General features: G+C 39.0%; 2 protein-coding genes across 5 annotated transcripts; one reads left to right on the top strand and one right to left on the bottom strand.

The window, feature by feature from the left end:
* Positions 1-257: 257 nt before the first annotated feature.
* Positions 258-20,691, bottom strand: LOC6497130 (beta-1,4-glucuronyltransferase 1). 4 transcript variants are annotated; one of them, XM_014906040.3, is made up of 8 exons: positions 20,214-20,691; positions 19,233-19,532; positions 14,769-14,794; positions 4,346-4,601; positions 3,389-4,281; positions 3,129-3,325; positions 2,957-3,069; positions 258-2,900 (listed from the first exon to the last, which is right to left on the bottom strand). In XM_014906040.3, the coding sequence occupies exons 4-8, from the start codon at positions 4,592-4,594 to the stop codon at positions 2,703-2,705; spliced, it is 1,650 nt and encodes a 549-aa protein (XP_014761526.1). In that variant the 5' UTR covers positions 4,595-4,601; positions 14,769-14,794; positions 19,233-19,532; positions 20,214-20,691; the 3' UTR covers positions 258-2,702. The 4 variants fall into 4 exon arrangements, with proteins under 4 accessions (XP_014761526.1, XP_014761523.1, XP_001962693.3 ...); XM_014906037.3 differs by lacking the exon at positions 19,233-19,532; XM_001962657.4 differs by lacking the exons at positions 14,769-14,794; positions 19,233-19,532; positions 20,214-20,691 and adding an exon at positions 4,709-4,786 and having other exon boundaries at positions 3,389-4,278.
* LOC6498387 lies at positions 12,483-13,432 on the top strand. Its single transcript, XM_001962658.4, has one exon. The coding sequence runs from the start codon at positions 12,550-12,552 to the stop codon at positions 13,201-13,203; it is 654 nt and encodes a 217-aa protein (XP_001962694.1). The 5' UTR covers positions 12,483-12,549; the 3' UTR covers positions 13,204-13,432.
* Positions 20,692-20,777: the final 86 nt, after the last annotated feature.

Raw genomic sequence — 20,777 nt, 5'->3', positions numbered from 1 at the left:
TTTTAATGTAACTTGGCAGACAGCCTTCATTTTTTTTTAATAATGTATATTGTTATTTGATTACTTCACTATTTTTAGGCATCTAACTCATTTATCTAAATTTTTTATAATTTTAAGTTTTTAAATTTATCTGAAAGATGATATATATGGCTAAAAGACATATGCGTAAATGCCAAAAGCCAGTAAAACTGGTTAAAGTTTCCGATGAAATTCATAAGTTACGCAGCTATCCACATATGGAAAGAAAAGATTCCGCATTGTTTGAAAATGATGTTTCTTTATTTTGACAATTTTATATGTAAACTCTCTTTAGTTTTTTAATGTTCGTGTTTTTATGTTTTCTTAAATTTTAGCTATTAGTCCATGCTCAGCAGATTTGCACTTAACTCTTACAAAAAATATACGTATATTTATATTCCTATTAAGATAGGCCTATGTGAATAAGTCAAATTTCTGCAATTAGAGATAATTGGTCAAATCAGGCCAAGGTTTAATCAAATAAGTGTAGAACTAAATCATTTTTCGTAAAGTAAATGGAATTCAACAAACAATTGGCAGGCTGGGTAATATTAAGAAGACTCATTAAGTAACGACGCAAAGATTTAAATTACTAACTATATACAAATAAAAATTTATTTATTTTTTACAAATACCGTTTAATACATTGCGTAATTTTTTGATTTTGGGAAAATGATTTTCTTCGCGTGATCCAGGCAAGGCGAAAGACTTCCTTGTCGTAAAAAAATATGCCAATTAACTCAGAAAATTCTTAATTCCAGCTGCATCGATTAGTGGTTCATAAAAATATTCAATATTTTTCGATTTTTCTAAGGCACTTTTATACATTTCTTTATTCAAATACATTCTTCCAATTTGTGTATTTACTTATATGGTTTATCCGCTCTTGGCTACGTTTCCAACAATTTTCATTACGGCTACTGATATTTGAGTTATACTAATGGAAAATATGTATTATAGGTCTCGACCAATCCTACCATGTGTTGTTAGCGAATAAATTAAACAAGGACTTGGTCAGGAAATGTTTGAAATAAAGCATTTAGGGGATTTTCGTCAAAAAATACAAACATCAATTGTTGCAAGTTGTTCCCAAGTCACTCTCAAATGGTTTCTTCAACATCATTCGCAAATATTTTTTAATTCCAGCTATCCAGCTAAAGACTAAATTAATTCCTTATTCATAGAAAATAAGATAGCTTAGGTTTGTTTATTACTTTTCTCTTAATTGTGATAAGGCCTACTCAACCAAAATCTTCAGCATTTATCTGAAATTCGAATCGCTAATCCGAATTCAATATAATTATGTTTTCAACAATTCTATGTGCACAAGTTTGACTTAATGTTCAACACTAATAAAAAACATATCCAAAATTCATTTTACGCTTAGTTTGATGTCTCTGCCCTCGATCTCAATCTTGATCTTTCCCTCCACTGCTTATCAGTTACTTTTAACATATCCATCTTGCTTTTACTAGTACAAATATCACGGTTTGCATTTACGCTTATTGAAATGTAATCTACAATTGCAATAATTGTCCTGACTACCATTCAGTGTGTGTGTGTGTTATTTTAACAAATCAATTCTCAAAGTGTGTACTATTACATAAGTTATATATTATTTGTGTTCTCTTGAAACTCATCTTTAGCCTTCTATTTTTACTTATTTTATTTTTTTATTTTTATTCGATTTATTTCTCAAAGTCTATTTAATAGATAGCAATTCAACACTTTAAACCTCGTCTATTGAAGTCAATTAATAAATACAAATTATTTTGGCCCGGTAGTCGGTCTAATCTACGTTTTGGTCGTTGTAGTAAGTCTACATTGCCAAGAAAATGTTTATGGATTTGCAAGTGTATGTTAGAAATTAGAAATAACCATGAGAATTCAGACATAAAATGGTTAGACTGTTGCTGGGCATGTCGCCTGCGGGTATAAAAGTTGAGTTCCTCATTTTTCTGGTTGAGTATTTCGTTAAGGAAAGACAAAAGTAAAGAACTAATTCTTGTGGATACGTAATACGTAATAAGTAATGGAAAATTCGGCTAACTAAACACTAAACTTAAGTTAACGGGCTAGAATAGTAACTGAAAAATGACTGCCTATGAGTAGTGGGAGTCCGTTAACTGAACTCTCCAGTCTCGGATTACCAGAGAGCAGGGGGTGTCCACCGTGCGACTCTCAATTCGCGTTAATATTTACAGGAAGTCTATGGAATTAGAATAAGTCCAGTTGTGGCTACTTCACGCTCATACGCTGCTCATATTTGGCCATCAGAAAATCTTCCTTAATCCTGCAGGTATATTTACTTAACTCCCTACTCTGCGTCATACCTAATTACGTTAAACGTACGTAAGCTTCGCTACCAAGGCTCTGCAGGCTACTAACAAGAACCCCGATCGCAGAATAAACCAACAGGTGACAAGACACGACACGACCTATAGCTAAGGCTTACTACGTAATACTCTAATAGTCCTAACGCTAAGTCTCTAGCTAATTGAAAGATACACACTTGCAGTGCGCTCCCTATGCCATAGGCTGAATTGAAATCTATCGAGCCGTCGCCGTCTATCTATCTATAGCATTGCAAATAGTAATAGTGTAGTTGGTTGAAGTCTTTTCGCCTTCTTCTTCTTCGTCTTGCTCAAGTCTGGGTGAGCTCAGCTCAGTTTCATGATTAGTTACTATATCGCACATCCCTTGCGCATGCCGTACATTATTTTCAGTTCTGGATAGATGATCTTTCTGATCAGTTGGTTCGTCTTGCCCGACAGCATGGCCCGTCGGTTGTCCTTCTTCAACACTTTGATGCCAGGCTTGTGCACCAGGAATGCGTTGTCTAGTATGTGGAATTCGTAGTCCAGAACGCATAGCGCATAGCCCTAAAACGAGAGGCCAAATAAATCAAGTCCATTTATAAATATTTAACCTGACTCACCTGGGGCATCTTGTCGCTCTTTCCCTCCCAGCTGAGCCGTTCGTCGTAATGCGGATCAGCATGTGTGCCAATGTAGATCGGCTCCCAGTGCACGTAGTATCCAGTGCGTTTGCCTGCGTAGGATTTATCATTAGTAGAGTATTATATACGATCTATAGTAAAGACTTCTTACCTATGTGGAACACACTGAGATCGTCTGTCTCATTGGCCGACATCCATTCCTTGGACTTTGGCACACCGTGGCAACTGGCACAAACGCGTTTGTGGAAGGGTATGGCTTTGCCAGTGCGAAGGAACTCCTGCAGTTCGGTCTTGTCATGAGGAACTGGAGAGTTCTCTTCCACTTCGAAAATGGCCAGAGGAAACACTCTAAACGATAGACAATGTAATTAGTAGGGTTTTCTTGCGTGTGTTTCAATAATAGCCACTCACCTGGGAGCCTTGCGCCTCAAGTACTGCTCGTTGCGGGCAATCATCTCAAGAAACTTTTTCACAAGCCCCGGGTTCGGGTACAGCTCAATGTCAGAGGCCAGGATAAAGTGGGTTAGAGCCGCATCGCGAGCAATATTGCGACCCACGTTCACCGGATACAGAAGCTTCTTCTGAGCCTTGTAAAGGTGGCCAGAGCTGACGTTGAAGTACGGAGGCGGAAGCGTGCAGTTGTAGCCCGTCTTCAGTACGTCATGAGGCTTGGGCACCGATTTGGGGATGTGCTTGGTGCCGAAGTAGATGTGGAAGGTGGTGTAGGCCCGCACCAGGTGGCTATTGGGTAGACAGTCCCGCAAATACCGGATCGAGTCCACAGTAGGCTGGAAGTCAGTGCCGGGCGCATGCATGGCGATGCTCACCGGGGCGTTCCAGCGCTCCAGCAGTGGCACAAGGTTGTCCAGGAAGGTGTAGTCGGCGTGAGTCGTGTAGGTGATCGACTCATGGCACTTAACTTCTCCGTGCTCCGCCTGGACGTAGTTCTGCAGGACCCAGAAGTCGCCCCGTTGCAGGGTCTGTTGGTGGTAGTCGTGGTCGTAACAGTTGATCAAGGAGCGCACCCGCTCTTCAAGCTCCTTCTCGTCGCCAGTGACTATATAGCCATCGGACTGTGTGTTGTTCACCTCCGGGTTACCCCCCAGTGGCGCAGCCGCTCCTCCTCCAGCAATATTGTCGACCACCTGGGCGGGATCCGCCAGGGCAGCAGCTCCACCGCCACTGCCATTGGTCAGGAGCGGAGCCGCTGCAGCATCAGACGCCGGTGCTACTGGTCCTGCCACCGCAGCTTGAGCATTGAGATTAGCCAGCGATTTCTCCTCAGACTCGAAGATTTCAACCTGCTGAGAATGGTATATTTTTAAATCATCTAATGTAGTTGTTGGCCGAAAACAGAATAGTACTTACATTCTGGTTTTTTGGCGTGACTTGTGGCTGTTGGACTTGTGCCGCCGAAGATCCTGGTGCCACCTGCACGATGGAAGCCGCCTGCTGATCCTGCAGCAGAAAGCTCCCTCCGTTTGTAAAGTTGTTACCGCCACCAATCATCAACTGGCTGCCAATGTACAGGATCACTGCCACATTGATGAGAATGCTGCAGCGGAGCAGCCAGTTGCGGCGTGTGAACATTTTCTGGCCCAAAGGTTCGAAACGCATGTTGCAGCTAAAAGAGGTAAACAAAAAGGTTAATAATAATACCACTATATAATTTAAGAAAGCTATAATAATATGCCAAGCCCTATAAAAAATATCTTTAATAAGAAACCTTGCCTTTTAGTAGAATCCATTTTCACAAGCGAATGTTCAGCCATGGACTTTTCCAATAGAACTGTACGAGCACTCGGCATGCCAGTGGGTTCTAACGTAATGCTTTTGTTTTCGACTTACGTAGATTGTTTGTCTTTGCTATCTAACACCCACAAGTAGTTATCATTCAGCACAATTAACCAAACAAAATGTCGCAAGCAATTTGACAAACAAGAGCCTTTCAGCGAATGGAAATTAGTTTGTTTTTCTATTGCGCATTTCCCTTGTGATAATTCTGCATTCCATTTCTTAATGCAAACTAATTTTCAACTGGAAAGTGTTCAATATTTCTTCTAGTACGTCATGCATTGACATAAATTATTATTCCGCAGTAAGCCTGATAAATTACAGTACTCTTTTTACAGAAAAACCAATGAATATCTTTAGTTTATTTAAAAATTTTCGCACCGAATGTATATAATTTATATGAAACCATTAACATTTCACGCAAACAGTGGAGTTTTTCGCTCGACTGTACCACAGAACCAAAACCACAGTATATTTCGGATGCTGAGAGTTAAAACCATATATTTTTGAGTGATGCTTGGAGTTCATTGCTCCATCTACAATGGGGCCAGGCCAAGACTCTAGGCCTCGGAAAGGCCTTCTGAAGTGCCACCGGTTTTGTTTGTTTCGTGGGCATTAACATGTGATGAATTTGCATGACCAACACCGGCCCATTCCAGTCCCCAAAATAATCCCCACATTGCGAACACAGGAAACCGATCCAGCCGCCGCTCCACAGCCCGATACTCGTCCACCATCAGCATCATAATCTTCAGTGTAGCCGGCGGCTAATTTGATAAAATCTACTCAAAAAACAACTCAAGTTTTTGGGGAGAAGTCTGCCTGGCAACAGTTCTATCCTAGAGTTTGGGGGTTTTGCTTTTATGATCACTCTTGGAATCGAAAGCGTGTGTGTGACACTCTTCCTTGGTGGGGTTATACTTTCTTTTGCAGATTACTAAAGGAATTATTTTTAAATGTCATAAATTTGTTATATTTAGTAACAATTTAATGTATCTTTCGTATTACTTAAACATTATTAAATCTATTTTATTAAAAGGTATTATAAAGTCGATTAGATTTTTTGGCGGGCTCTTTTAGACAAGACGTGTGTTGAGTTTATGACTCGAGGGCTCCACCAATTATGCAAAATATCTGGACAATTGATTTTTGGAAATTTGGAGCAAAACGTGACGATTTTTACGAGTGTTCACTATGCCAAATAAAGAAGTGACCCAAATTTCAAGTCTTTTAGGCTCGCTCATAAAGCTATCCATTATTTCTCTACTTGTATAAAAATTCTTGCAACTCGGGATGAGATCTTTGAGCGATCAGTCTCATTATAGTTGTGTTTTTTGTTGCCAACCAGGCAAACTATGACTGGCAACAGAGAAACTGAATTCGTTGGCCTCAAGTGAACCTCAACTACCCTTTTTCTCCACCGGCTCTTTGGCCCATTATGCTTAAACAAAAAAGAGCTGGCCCTGGAGCCCCCGTGGAATGTCTTATTATTTCTTCTCTTCCTGTGTTGCCTTTTTTCTGAGTCTATTTTTGCGGAGGAAGTTAAGTGGTCGAGATACTGCTCATCGAGTTTGGAAAATATGAAATATAGATAACCTAACGACGCGGTCATATTATAAAATATTAAAAAAGGTTAAATCATTTTAAATTGATTAAAAATTCCTAAAGACAACTCCTCTGATAACTACTTTATGGACATTTAATTTCATTCTAAAAGATAGTTTATTAATAATAAGATGGGATAAGATTAGAGTTGCATATCATTAATGAAATATGATGATAATTAAAATTCAATAAGATTTTATTTCCAAGAACGGTTCTTAGGAAGATATTCTGGTAATTTATTAGCATTGTCAGTAAATATGCTTAAATTATGAGGTTTTAATGGCCCTCATCAATCTTTAGGCATTATGTCAATAAAGTACGAGGAGGGTATTAAATTTACCCTGGCTCTCTAGTAAAAAAACGTCATAAAAATCCTCGACTTCAGGCCTACAAGTTCGATATTGATTTCCATTCCTCATTTAGCTTGGTTGTTTCATGAGTCTCTTCTAAGCCAACCATCCCATGTGGCGATTTAAATAAAATACAATAGTTTTCTGTGGCAGTGCTGTAATTTAAGCGCTCTACACGAGCGGATGGATACTTATTGTGGTCACAAACAAATATAATGACGATGGTCACGGAAATATCAAATCAAGTTTATTTTTTCGTTGTAAGGCAGACTAACAACGATGTCCCATGACATAACATTTTATATATACAATATTGAAGTTGGTTTAAAAATATTTACAAGAAATATTTGTCTCCACTCTTGAGCTGTCTAAACAATAATTTCTTGTATTAAATGATAAATACACAATAGGCATTCCCTAAACTCATTATGGTCAAAAGAAAGCAAACACATACTCAGTTTATATACATACAAGTATAAGCCTTAATAGCAGCACGTGAGTTGGCTAGAAGAGAAGTAGAATAAGGAAAGTAGAATGGAAAGGCAAAAAAATCGATTGGTTTTGACCTCTTAGACGCGTAACACAATTCGAAGCTCTTAGACTTCCAACTGCTGGCGACAAAGATGGGAAGTGCATTGGCACTAATGAAGCGACCCAATCCCAAACCCAAAGGCGAACCCGAACCCAAACCCAAACCCAAATAGGTGGATGATGGAAAGGCGCTTCGAAAGCGAAACGTAAACAAACACGCCACTCCTCTCGGCTTCGATGTATACTCTTATTATACTATACATATATACATTCTTGCAGATACATATTTCGCTGGATACCAGCGAATACCATTTTTTTGCCTGTTTTGAGGCGCTTGGCATCACGCGACCATAATGTCGCTATGTACCATCGACCACGAAAGTGTCGAATAGCCATCGTATTGATAGCCAAAGCCGTCAAGGAATGGAAGTTGTGCCAGATAGGATGTATAGCAAAATATTGGCTATCAATAACGATCTACACTTAAAGAATTCTTTTGAAGAAAGAAGTTGTAAGCTACAAATAGGCTTCCATCTACTAATTAAGATCCTCAACAAATGTATTTCGAATAATTATTCTAATTGCACAGACTGTCCGACTGTTTTGTTGGATGATGGGTGGGGTCTTTTGGGGACAGTCTAGGGTAAATCAAACACACGGCCAAATGTAAATGCGTGACATTAATGCGCACAACAGACAAAAGCGAAGCACTCTCAATTACTGGACAGGTGCCATTGGAATCGATTATCATTTCCAGTGGCTGGCAGGAAAGAGGGAATTATGACTGCAATAGAACATACCTACGAGCTAAATGAAAAACTGGGCGCTATACTCGATAAGGGGGCCACGCCATCCCATTAACATGGAACAAAAAAACAGACGCGTTTTTTCATTAATGGCTCTTGGGGATGCAAATGTATCTTTGTATCTGCATCCGCAGCTCTTATTATTTTTTAGGAATTCCTTTGATGTTCAGAGTGTGGTCTGGAATAATTATATGTTACTTATCGTGTTATTACTAATTGAAACACCAAAGTATTACCAGACGAAGGCACTTACATATATTATTTTCTTGGGATTTTTAAATTTAAAGAAGCGTTGACTTCCAGACTTTAAATAGGACATACGCACCAGGTTAATGCATCTACTTAGGCCCCTCCTTCCTTTCTACCTTAAGTAGAATTAAGGAAAATGTCGTTTTATCCTTAACACGCAGCATGAATTATATATAAAGACTAAGAAGTAAGTGTGTTTCCACAAGAATGACATGGCAGGGTGGAACAACCATGGGCTATGCCGAAAAAACATGATAAAAAAGGATATATTAACTTTAGGCAAGGACACTGACGTGCAATTACCTGATTCTCTTTATTTATTTATTTGTGGTTGTATACAAGGATATATTATTGTATGATTTCAAGCCAAAGTGTATAAAAATGTCGGTACACATCCTGAAATCTCACAGAGAGCTCCGCAGCGAAAATGCAACATAAACGAGGAAAGCCACTTTAAAAACTCGCAGGGAACACGGACGCTCTTTCTACCGTTTAATTATTTATAAAAAAAAAAAAAAAAAAAAATGCTAGTGGGACGCGTAAATAAGAATTGTGTATTTTTCCGGAAAGATGCTTTTTTCCGCCCTTACTTGAACTGCCCTTGTGTAACATTTGCCATGTTTTTCGCAAGTTTCCGACTTGTGAGTTTGTTGAACTCCACCAACTATGATTCTAAAAATTTATTATATTTTCAACACCCCTTAGATAAATTATTTGATTGCTATAAGCAGTTAGGTTTTAACATGAGTACCTTCCAAAAAATAATAGCGGACTGGCTATCTTAAAAATCTACACACAAACTTGAAACGAATTTGTAGAAACCGCCGTGGTACCCTTGTCTTTTTGGGAAACTATTTTCTGAAGAACTCACTAATCTACATACTAACCTCATTTGTTTTCCTAAGTTTGAGTTTATTATAAGAAATGCAAATAAATGTTATCTTTATAGTAGAACAACCTTTTCCTACATGTTTTGGAATAATTCACTTTTGAAGGTTTATGTGGAATACAACCATAAGGAAGATACATATATCTTAAAAGAACGTCTTCCTACCACTTTTTCCTACTACTTTATCTTTAACTAGTTTTCAAACAATTAGTAGCGGCTTCTTTAGTGTTTAAGCCTTCCGCTAACCTTCCTTTGTGTCTTATAATACAAAAGTAATTCTATCTTCAAACTGTTACATAATACAGCAGAAAAAGTTCCACAATAATAAGATTTTCCAAATAGAAATTCTTGAAAGTACTTTCGACTCGTTGGAGCATACAATCCCCAGATGTTTTGTCTAAACTCTAGAGTCTAGACCATCTTATTGCCATGATCAAGTGTCGTCTGGGCAGTATTTCATTTTTTATTTTTAGCATCTTCAAAGTTAGTTAGATCCCATTATTTCCGCAGATTATTTCCAAGAATAACAAAAAAAAAGCCGCAGACGTATGAGATAAGGTTCCATAAAAGCGGACCATTAAATTTTAAATTCTGGGACTACTACAGATGAGCTCACGAACATTTTTGAAGAGAGCCACACAGAAAATTTGACAAAAAATCTCAAAAATATTTTGTTTCCAGATTTTGATGCAGATTAGAGGAGAATTGATCCACAAATCGATTAAGGTAATCCGCTCAAGAATCGGATAACAATTGGCAAAGATATATCGTTCGTAGTGGGCCATATTGGCCACCCATGCCTTATTCATAATTTTTGAAGGGGACCGCCAGAAAATTTTACAAAAAATCTTAAAAATATTTTGTTTCCAGATTTTGATGTAGATTAAAGGAGACTTGATCCACAAATCGATTAAGGTAATCCGCTCAAGAATCGGATAACAATTGGCAAAGATATAGCCTTCGTAGTGGGCCATATTGGCCTCCTATGCCTTATTCATAATTTTTTAAGGGAACCCCCAGAAATTTTTATAAAAAATCTCAAAAATATTTTGTTTTCAGATTTTTATGCAGATTAGAGGAGAATTGATCCACAAATCGATTAAGGTAATCCGCTCAAGAATCGGATAACAATTGGCAAAGATATAGCCTTCTTAGTGGGCCATATTGGCCTCCTATGCCTTATTCATAATTTTTTAAGGGAACCCCCAGAAATTTTTATAAAAAATCTCAAAAATATTTTGTTTTCAGATTTTTATGCAGATTAGAGGAGAATTGATCCACAAATCGATTAAGGTAATCCGCTCAAGAATCGGATAACAATTGGCAAAGATATAGCCTTCGCTTGAGCATTAGTCATGGTTATAAGACTGAGAACTTATTGTTAGTCTCCAAAGGAGAAAATTCAAAAATAAAACCCCAAAAAAATAGATATACGTATGGGAAGCTGTTAAGAACCGCACGGTGGAATTCCTTTCCTGTTCCTTATTTGCTTGTGTTTCTTGGTTTCAAGCTCCACCCTTACTGATTTTACAACTTGCAATTAAAACAGAGTTCATTCCGAGCTGGTCCTCCGGCTCCGCCCTCTTGACTCTGGGCCTGTCCCTGTGCGATCGGCCTGTGTCCGTGTGTATTTTATTTATGGCGCTAACATTATTCAGCTTGTTGTTTTTGTTAACGTTGTTTATGTTGGTGTTGGCCGTACTTGAAGACAACCGGAGACAAGCAATTAAAACAACAACCTTGGAGCTGACTTTAAATTCAACCTGGCACCGCCGGGTTGTGTCGCTCGGTCCAAGCTTACCACCAAAGCCTGCGTCATTCATCATATATTACAGTCATGTTTTATAGTTTAATTTATTGCAACTCTATTAAACTATAAATACCCAGTACTCATGGAACTTATCAAATCTTGGGAGAAAGATGGCATGCCATATCCCAAGTATTCGTAAATTTTAGGAGGTTGTCCGCATCAATGAACTTTATTTAACTTTTATGGAATGAATTTTCCAAAAGACAAAATGCTGATAGATTGGCATCTTTCGCTTTAAAGCCTTAGTTGATGTGTGCTTGTATAATTGATGGTCTTTAAGTTGTTTAAGGCTAATGGGCAATTTGCCTCGAAGCCCTCTTGAGTTAATGAAGGCCGAAATCGCCGACAGGCGCAAGTTTTTGATCGAATCTTTAAAGAATTTCGTGAAAATCGCAATCAAGGGGTACAGTAGTCTTATTTCGTCTTTATCGCATGACGCAATCGGAAATTTTACAATACCTCACCTCATTGGTGTGCTCAATTGCATTTCTCATCTTTGTTGGGGGATAGCAACCAGTTTTATGATGTTACCAAGGTTCGACCCTGGCCCAAGAGCTTGGCCATCATGTTGCTTAATGAGCGATGCGCTTCATTTACTCGCTCCAACATAAAACTATTAAAGAGCCGCACTGCTTATTATTAAAATAAAATCAATGAGTAATTTGCTCAGGCCTAAAAATAATCAATAGCTGCCTATAAAAAACAGCCTTATAAGCCAATAATGGCAGAGCTTCTACAGCCACTGGGGTCTGGGATGCAAGGACGTGGCTATATTAAGTGGCTGTTGATTTAAATAATCTTTAATTAAACTAAAGAGCCTTTTCAGGTTGTGCTATAGTGTTTCATATAATTTTATCTACTGGCATTCCGAGTGGAAAAGGCTTATTCTTGGCTTTAAATTTGCATAAACTCTTTCTGGTTGCCGGCTTTAATCATTCTTACGAAGATTCGATTAAATTTCTCCCATCGACAGGCGGTGTTTGGGACTTTCATTAAAGTAGCCGCTTTTTAAGTACACCACAGCACATTGAGGCTGCCAGAAAATAAACATAAATTTTTGGCTTTTAACAACTGCTGCACATGGAATGTATGGTGGATGAAGCCATCGGATTGAAGAGTAGTTTAAAGACCAGTCACAAGTATCTATGAATTATGATTTTTCCATCCCACTGTGCACGAAAAATATAAAACTAGTTTTCTGTGATTTTCTCCAGACTTTTCTGCGGTAATCGTTCGGTCCACGCCTTTTGCCAGCCGACTACAAAATTGACCAAAGCCACTAGAATATGGTTAGCAGTTTTATGGCTGACCAGGCGCAGAAGGAAGCTCCACTGCAATTATCTAAAGGCCAGACCAGCGCAGATCCCAGTCCATCGATACAGGAGTTATTCACGAACTCTGAAAATCTCTTCTTCAGCAGCCCAGAAGCCAAGCATGAGAATATTGTCAGTTTTGCTGTTTTAACGTTTGAAGCTATCAAAATATTTCAAGGCCTCTATAACAAAATTCAAAAAGTTTTTAGATTTTTAGAGGCCGTTATGCCCACCCTGAAGCTGCGTATCGGGCTGCCATCGAAGCGAGCGCTAGGTAGTATCTGCATTTGCGGAGCACTGGCTTCAATATCGGGCCTGGCCTACATGCGCTGGCGCCTGGAAGACCAGGTTCGCCAGACGGAGTACTACCAGCTGGCCATCCAGCAACTGCGCCAGCATAGCGGGGCCGTGAGTCTTTTGGGGGAGCCCATCCGAGAGTCGGGATTCAATGTGTCCAACGAGAAGAACCGGGTCGATGGGGGCAGGGCGCAGCTGCAAGTGACGGTGCAGGGGTCGAAGGACAAGGGCACCGTTTACTTTTGGGCCACCAACTCCCCCAAAAAAGGATGGCTCATCGAACGCCTGGAACTCGAGACACAGCAGCACCCAAACACCAGATTTCTTCTCAAGAAACCCAAAACCTATACCCAAAACGTAAGCAGTGACGGCAACCCAGAGCCCCAGGAAAGCGAAGAGGCGACGGAGCCGGTACCGCAGGAGAAAATCGAAGTCCAGGTGGAGCCCGACGCAAGCAGCGAAGAAAATGCTGACCGTCCGCCACCCAGCATCCAGAACAATCCTCCCCAGCAGCTGCGCCAGCAACAGGGCCAGGAACCAGCCCCCTACATCCAGACAGCTGAGGGCGGCCGTATGCAGTAGTACGGTTGTCGGGCATTTGGAAGGCAGACAATGCTTTAATCCCATGCAGACTTTTCGCCCATATTTGAAATATTAGTTATTATTTCCCCATTCCAAAATCATAACCAGTTTTCGTCAAATTCTGACAAGAAACTTGTGGATAAGTTGGACTTTCGATGGCGAAATCATAAACTAAATCACACGTTGTTTATTAAGAGAATCATTAAATAAATATAATAATCTAATTTAACAAGGTTCTATTAACGTTTGGGGGAACTCAATGTCCGTTAAATTTATTTTCATTTCGTGTTAATTAGAGGCCATCCAACAGCGAGGCGCTCGTGGCTACCTCTTGTAACCTTGAGAGTTCAACAAGTCAAGGGAAGCACACACACAAGAGCTTCAAATTCAGAAGCAATTAGGCGTGAGCTTCCAAAAGCGACTACCTGAAGACCACCTGCCCTATTGTTTAAATAAATTACTTTACAAATTAAATTGTCCGACGACTAATGCGGGGCTTCAAAGAATGGCTAGCCTACCGATCTGAGTCCGGTTTGGCATCCCATTCTAAAAATATAATGAAGCAATTGCTGCGTATTGAGTTCAAAGTCAGGTGAGTCCCGCGTGCAAAGAAATGAGTGCCATTTTCATTGGAAACTAGTTTTCTTGGCACATGTGGGCAGTAAGGTAAGCGTTGGGTCGACGTACTTGCTGGCATTGGCTGGTCAATAGAGTAAAGGAAAACTACCATTTGCGTATTTGGAGTAAATGAAAAGCATGTAAATACTTGAACTCAATCGGATATTTATTAATGTTTTGGTTACTTTCAAATGGGAAATCAGAGCCCTAAGAACAGGGTTACGAATGGCAACCAATAACTAGTTGAAAGAGTGCCAGAAGAGAACAAAGATGGTGACTGGCAACAACTGGAGGTCATGGTCAGTAAGCTGGTGCTGCACTGGCCCGGCCAGGCCACTTGGCAGGAGAGTTTAAAACAGAAAACGATTGAAGAAAAACGTGTGCCACAAAATGTCGCACTCATCCACATAATGACTTCACTGAACGGGGCATGCGAGCATAAAGAAAGTCACTAGCCAGCCGATTGCACTTACACGGCACGGCTAGTCACTAATGTCAACGTCACTGGCTAATTAAGGTTAATGAAAACGACAATCCCGCTCACAGCAAACAAAAGTGAAGTAAATAAAACGAGCAAACTAAACCTGCTCTCTGATTAGTCAGGACAGCTGGCCCACAGAAGGAATGCATTATTCAAGGTGTACTGGAACACAATTTTTTGGCCACGTAATTTGCATAGAAAAGTATTCAAGTCATCGTATTTTGAAACACTTTTTTCATTTATTATATTTTGTCACGTTTCGTCGGGGCATTCCCATGATATATCAGTATTCCAAGCCACAAATGAGTAATTTTTCTTTATTGCGAAAAAAACAATGACAAAAGTAAACAGGTATTCTCCATCAGGTACAGATATCTATATAGATCTCAGATCTTGGAGTATCTTGAACTCTTAAATCCCTGCAATTACTTAAACATTAGTTAACATCTTTAGTTTAAAACCTTACCTGTTTTTTGTGCTGATAACTGGTAGCTGAAAGAGACAGAAAAATAATTATTAATTTTGGCTCAATAAAGTAAAGCTAATAGTTAAATAATTAGTGGCTCTATTAGGCAATAAAATGCATAAATAAACTCTGCCTGATGGGCAAATAAATAAAATACCAAGCTAATTGACCCCTTGTGGCATCCGTGGTGTAAATAGAGTTATTTTAATGAAGAGTACATAAATCATGACTGCTCCTGGGAGCGCCTTTGTATGTCTAATTAAATAAAGGCGAACATCGGCCATATCTGGGGAGTCGTAGATAATGTCAACAAGGCCAAATTTCAATATGTACCGACCGACAAGGCCAAAACACACTTGTTTGCACAGACAGAAGCTCAGTGGACTCTTAAAAAAGCCCATATTTGCATAATAAATATACTTTTTTTATAAAAAAAAAAAACAAATAAGAGACAACAAAGTCATTAAATATGATTCATAGATTTAAATAGAATAGTAGGTGCTTTAGCCATTATACCATTACATCAATCTTTAAACCTCTATGGAAAAAACACCAATCTTAACTTACAGTATGTCATACAACTGGGTTTTCTCAGCAAAATCTAATCAAGTAACAACTACAAGCTTGTACAAGATAACTTATCTCGGATGTTGAACATATTTGAAATTACTCTCGTGGTTTCCTCAGAAGCCTCCAGTTAGTGTACTCTGCACTGCTTGATAAGGCACTAATTGGGTTTACAATTACTTGTTTTTTTTCATTTAATTCGTTTAAATTCTTTAAGCTTAAATACACAATTAATGTTAAACTATTTAATCATTCAAATTCCAATCAATCACCTTTGTTGAAATACCTAAATTCCCCGATGATAAGAGCCATAAAAATCAGGAATTACCTTTTCAAGATCCCTAGTATTTGGGAAAAACCCTAAGTGCGTCTGACGGGGCTTATCACTGCTTTGTTTATCAAACCATTCAACGTCAACAATCAAAGACGAAAGCTTTTAAAACGCATTTGTCGTACAAATATTATATCGAATATGATCGAAAGTAATTGCACCCCAGTCACGAAAAGTCACAGACAAACGAAACAAAACCTTGTCCCAGGCAATATCTAAAATTAGCCAAGAAACAGAAATATTTACATCAAAGAATCTCAATGTCAAATCTTTGGTCACTCAAGTAATTCAACAAGAATAAAATATAATTATATTATAAAATTATATTGATCAAAATTAAGATTTGAAAGTAAGAGTGTTTCTCAACCCTAATCAAGGCTGTCAAAAAGTTGATAAGCTTGTACTATCAAGGCCAATTGAACGCCAGATTGGCTGAATAGTAAACCATATCTTTAACAGACTAGCCATAAACTATTAGTAAGCTAGTTTAAAGAACAGTAGGTTACTCTTGGCCCTTGGTCCTCCTCACAAGTCACTCAGAAATGGAAACCATGGCACTCTTACACGAACAAAGGCTTACAGGAGGTCTCATAATCTCATCTCTTCACGGAATAGCCCAGCTGGGTGGTTCATCGATATTATTTGACACTTGGCAGGCTTCCATGGCCTGCAAAAGCCTGCAAGGTTACAATCTTGATCGGGAGGACCTACAAGGGGGCTAGCAACACTCTTGGATACACTCCATTGTGTGTATCCATTTCGTTTCTATATCGTTTATGAGCATATAATAGTAAAGTACTCGACTATTACGAAATATAAGGCTTATGGCTCGATTTCCGTATTTGATAAACGCACATTATGAGGAAACAAACATTGCTAGGGCAAACAGTTGAACGTGCTCCAGAGACCCAAATCGAAAAAAAATTATCAAACTTTGATATGCGAAACGTGTAAAAAATAAAAGTTTTCACTTTTCTTTGTAAACACTTTACAATCTGAGGTTTGGTGTTTGAAGTTCTATGATTTAAAAGTGCCTTTGTAAGTCACGAAACTATTATCGGGAGTTGAGAAGTATTTCTTCAGGGTTCAGGCTTAAAAAACATTAAATTTTGAACCATTGTTTATTTATCGCATATATTATTTTTAGCCACAACCAATTGTTATAATAGCTATGACGAATTAGCTTCTAACGTGAAATTAAGAAACTAAAAATATAAACAAAAGTTTATGCAAAGTTAAGACAAAGTTTAGGAAGTTTTTATATAGAAACTACCTCTGTTAGATTAAGAATTCTGTTATCCCTCTATGGACCTTAAAATAAAGTCTACAATGTACAACTTCGTTTGAAACTGAGGCCTGTCAGGCATGCACACACTTCTTGAGTAACGATGACATTGCTGTTTGGCTATGGCCCCTAACTGGGTCGCCTGTGTCATCTGGGAAAGTGTCAGCGGATCGCATAAAAAGTACACCTGTCCACCCAACTCCCGACTCCCGACCCTCCCCGGTCATGTTGCCCTGGCCGTGCCCCTGAAACACACACAAAAAAAAATGAAACTGACTGACAGTTATGCGTGACTAATTCTAGAGGAAAATGGGATAACATTTCGTTACCCCCGAATCGAAAAAGTTTGTTCTAAACAAAACCAATGGTAACGCCGGAGAGGGCTTGTTTAAATGCACTAAATAAATTAATCAAATTACAATGATAAGCACAAAAAATAACAACAAATGGGCAGTTTAAAAATAAAGTTTAATTAACAAAAGTGTTGAGTTTCAATGCTATTGTGAAAAGTACAAAAAATCAACTTGAAAGCGACACCATTTCTGGGGGCATGAGGCAATTTCTATTGCAACTTTTGGGGAAAAAAATAGTCCTTTCACGCCCCTTACATTTGCAGTAAAATTTATTTTTAATTGAATTAGGCTCTGAAGTCTTGGGCTGTTGGTCTGGGAAAGTGTTCAAATGGCAAACGGCACAAAAACAAAACGCATAAAAATGTTATGTGCGGTTAACCGCAGAATGGTAAATCAATACGACTAGTAAGGTGGGTCGTAAGTTCACTGCTAACGGTCGTAAGTTATACTCTTCTTAATGGAATTTCTGTTTCTACAACTCAATTATTTAAAACGCAAAGCCACAATGTTTTTTTAGTTTCTAACAAATTCCATCTTAGGCTTTTAGGACATTTATGTAGTGTCAGATAGGTATACCAGTTTTGGGTCAACTTCTATCGTAAGCTGACAGTTAATTGCCTTCATAAATCGCACAACTATTAAACACTACTGTTGAGGTACAACTTTTATGACGAAAATGACCAACCAAGTTGACTATTAGAGATAAAGCCACGCCCAGAGTCCATCTTGGAACTACTTAACAGCTCTAATACAAACAGCCGACCGGAAATGCCCGTTTTATCAACCATTTTGCTATTTATCAAGAGCCCAGTAGAATATGTGCCGAGCTTATCGGCATCGAGGGTTCCACGTAATCCAACCACTGCAATGCGTTCGTCACCCACTCCTCCAGCCCAACCACTTTTCTTATCAATCTGGAAGCCCCGGCAGACAGATCTTACGTAAATGGCCAATAGCCCTCGGGTGTTTGGCAAATATTAAACTAATTAGTATTTCCACTATACTACTATTCCCACTATTATTCAATGAAAATTTTATGAATTATTTGACTGGAAATATAATAAATCCCATTCCATTTAAAAACAAATTAGTTTGCTGTTTGACATTCCAGTAATTAATGTTTCTTGTCATAAAACCAAATTCCCACATCGCTTTGCCTTTCGATATGATATTTATTTTTGGAATCCATTACTTTGACAAAAAAAAAAGCATATATTTTTGTTTTTTAATATGCTTAACTGATGACAATTTTTAGCCACAAACGACGGCAAGATTTATGTGTTTTCCTATGGCTTATAAATGAGGACTTTGGAAACACAAACGTATTTTTAAATGCCTGACGAGGTTGTATACTTATTAGCAGGCCATTTGTAAAAATAAACGATTGCAGAGCGGTAATAATAGTTTCTTTCAATATACATATATTTAAGACAGTTTTTTTTTGTTGCTTTTTATCAGAAAGATAAAATTAGCCGCCTAGTCCATAGTCTGTCAGCTCTTATAGACATCTTGGAGACTCGTGGGAACTTCAATTTTTGATGTATTGGATTGAATTGGTTGTGTGGGAGTCTTGCGATTAATGATTTTTATTGAAAGAATTATCTATCCTTTTACTCGGAAACCAAAAATTTATAATGCGGGTCATGGCAGAGATATGATAAGGGCCTTGAACAGTTGTGTAGTTACTTTACTTGCTACTTGTAGCCACTGTAGTCTCTACAAGTATATAAAATGATATGTGTGTTAGTCATGGTATATAGGGGAAATTTTGAACCGATAAAGAGACTGGAATTAAAAACCCCGAATGCGAAAGAAATCATAAACGACAATAACAATAGCCTTAGTTACGCATATCGGGTGGGGGGGGGAGAGAGAGACCTAAAGCCCTGGTAGGTATATGGAAAAATGGACGATTTTACGAAACTTACATCACATATACACTCCCCTCGAAAGCGGCCGTAATGATGGCAACAACAACTATAACTACTCGATTGTTACAGGCAGCTGCTAATTATTTGTATATTTCTTGATTTTGATGGTTTATTGATGCGGTATGCGCTTGTTGTTGTGGCACGAAGTAGTAGCTTTTATTTTCGGCGGCGATTCGGTTTGTTTGCTTTTGTTGGCGCTTTTTGGGGCGAATAATAAATAGAAGAAATCGCGGCAGCGGCAGCGGCTGCTGGTTTGTTGTTTTTTTATTGTGTTTTGTGTCTTCTGCTGACCGTTTTCTATGAATGGAAGAGACGAGAGCAGGCGATAAAATCAAATGCAACAAAAACAAGAGACAAACAACAAGAAGACAAACAACAGAAACAAGGCGTGACGCGACAAACAGAGAACGAAGCTAGATGGCAGAGAGACGCAACACGAAACGGGTTTTTATCGCAGTGACTTGACTTTTTGAGAAAAAAAAAAAAGTCAGAAAGAGATTATCCAAGTCGAGAAGGCACGCGGAAAATGGAGAAAAAGGAAAAGCTCCACCTTTGCACTAAACTGCGCAAAACACATGTAAGGTCGGGTCGTCGAGTTCCAGTTCGAGGGAGGGGCAGGGCGGAGACCAGCTGATTTTGGTTATGCCACATGCAGCACAACAACAATAACAGCAACAGTGGGGCTCTCTCCCGCTCTCTCACCTGCCACCATGAGAGCCAATTCAATTTAGGATGAATTTTTTTTTTTTTGTTTGTTGGCCGATGCTCTCGGCCACTCACGCACACACACACACTCACACTCAGACACACACAGACGACGAAACAAACACAAAAACATGAAAGGCCTCGCGAATTTAAATATTTGTGTTACACTTGTTTTTCATTTTGAGATTTCGCCTCTGCGGTGGGGCTTGGATTTTGGGGTTTGTGGCGGCGATCTTATAATGTGAGCTGGCTTTCTCCGGCTCATCTACACACCTTCGTCTGCTGCTCTCGGCACGCACCAGGCTGCAGCGCTTACGAGAGGCTCAGTTTTCAGCCTTTCGCCAAAAATCTTTGTTTTTTTTTTCTGTTTTGTTTTTGGACACGATTTGCACACGCGTCGCCACTCCTTGGGGTGTCCTGCTTTCGCAGCTCCTCAGGACGATTGGAAAACAATAAGAAAACTGGCCGCCGTAATTCAATTTTCGTTCGCGAAAAGCTTTGGCTTTGATTGCAGAAATCACTGTCCACCCGAGCGTCGTTGGAGCTTCAAACAATCAGCATCTCGGTATCGTATTTTCAATTCATTTCCCATTCAAAGCTCGCCCAAAAACCGTCACTCTAACGGGCAGCAGCAGAGTCTGTGGTATCAGCTCAACAAAATCGGTTTGAATCCCCCACTTGGGTTAACTTCTGCTACACACATCCGCTCTATTGGCGAGTTTTGACGATTTTGTGGGGTTTTCGGTTTCGAGTTTTGGGCCCACTTTGCAGGGCTGCATAGTCATCGATAGGTCGATATTTCAACTATCGATAAGACATGATATGGGATATCGTCGT

The sequence above is a fragment of the Drosophila ananassae genome, chromosome 3R (genome assembly GCF_017639315.1).
Source record: "Drosophila ananassae strain 14024-0371.13 chromosome 3R, ASM1763931v2, whole genome shotgun sequence".
NCBI classification, from domain to species: Eukaryota; Metazoa; Arthropoda; class Insecta; order Diptera; family Drosophilidae; genus Drosophila; species Drosophila ananassae.
Note: the sequence above shows the minus strand (reverse complement) of the source record. Positions and strands in the feature narration are given on the sequence as shown.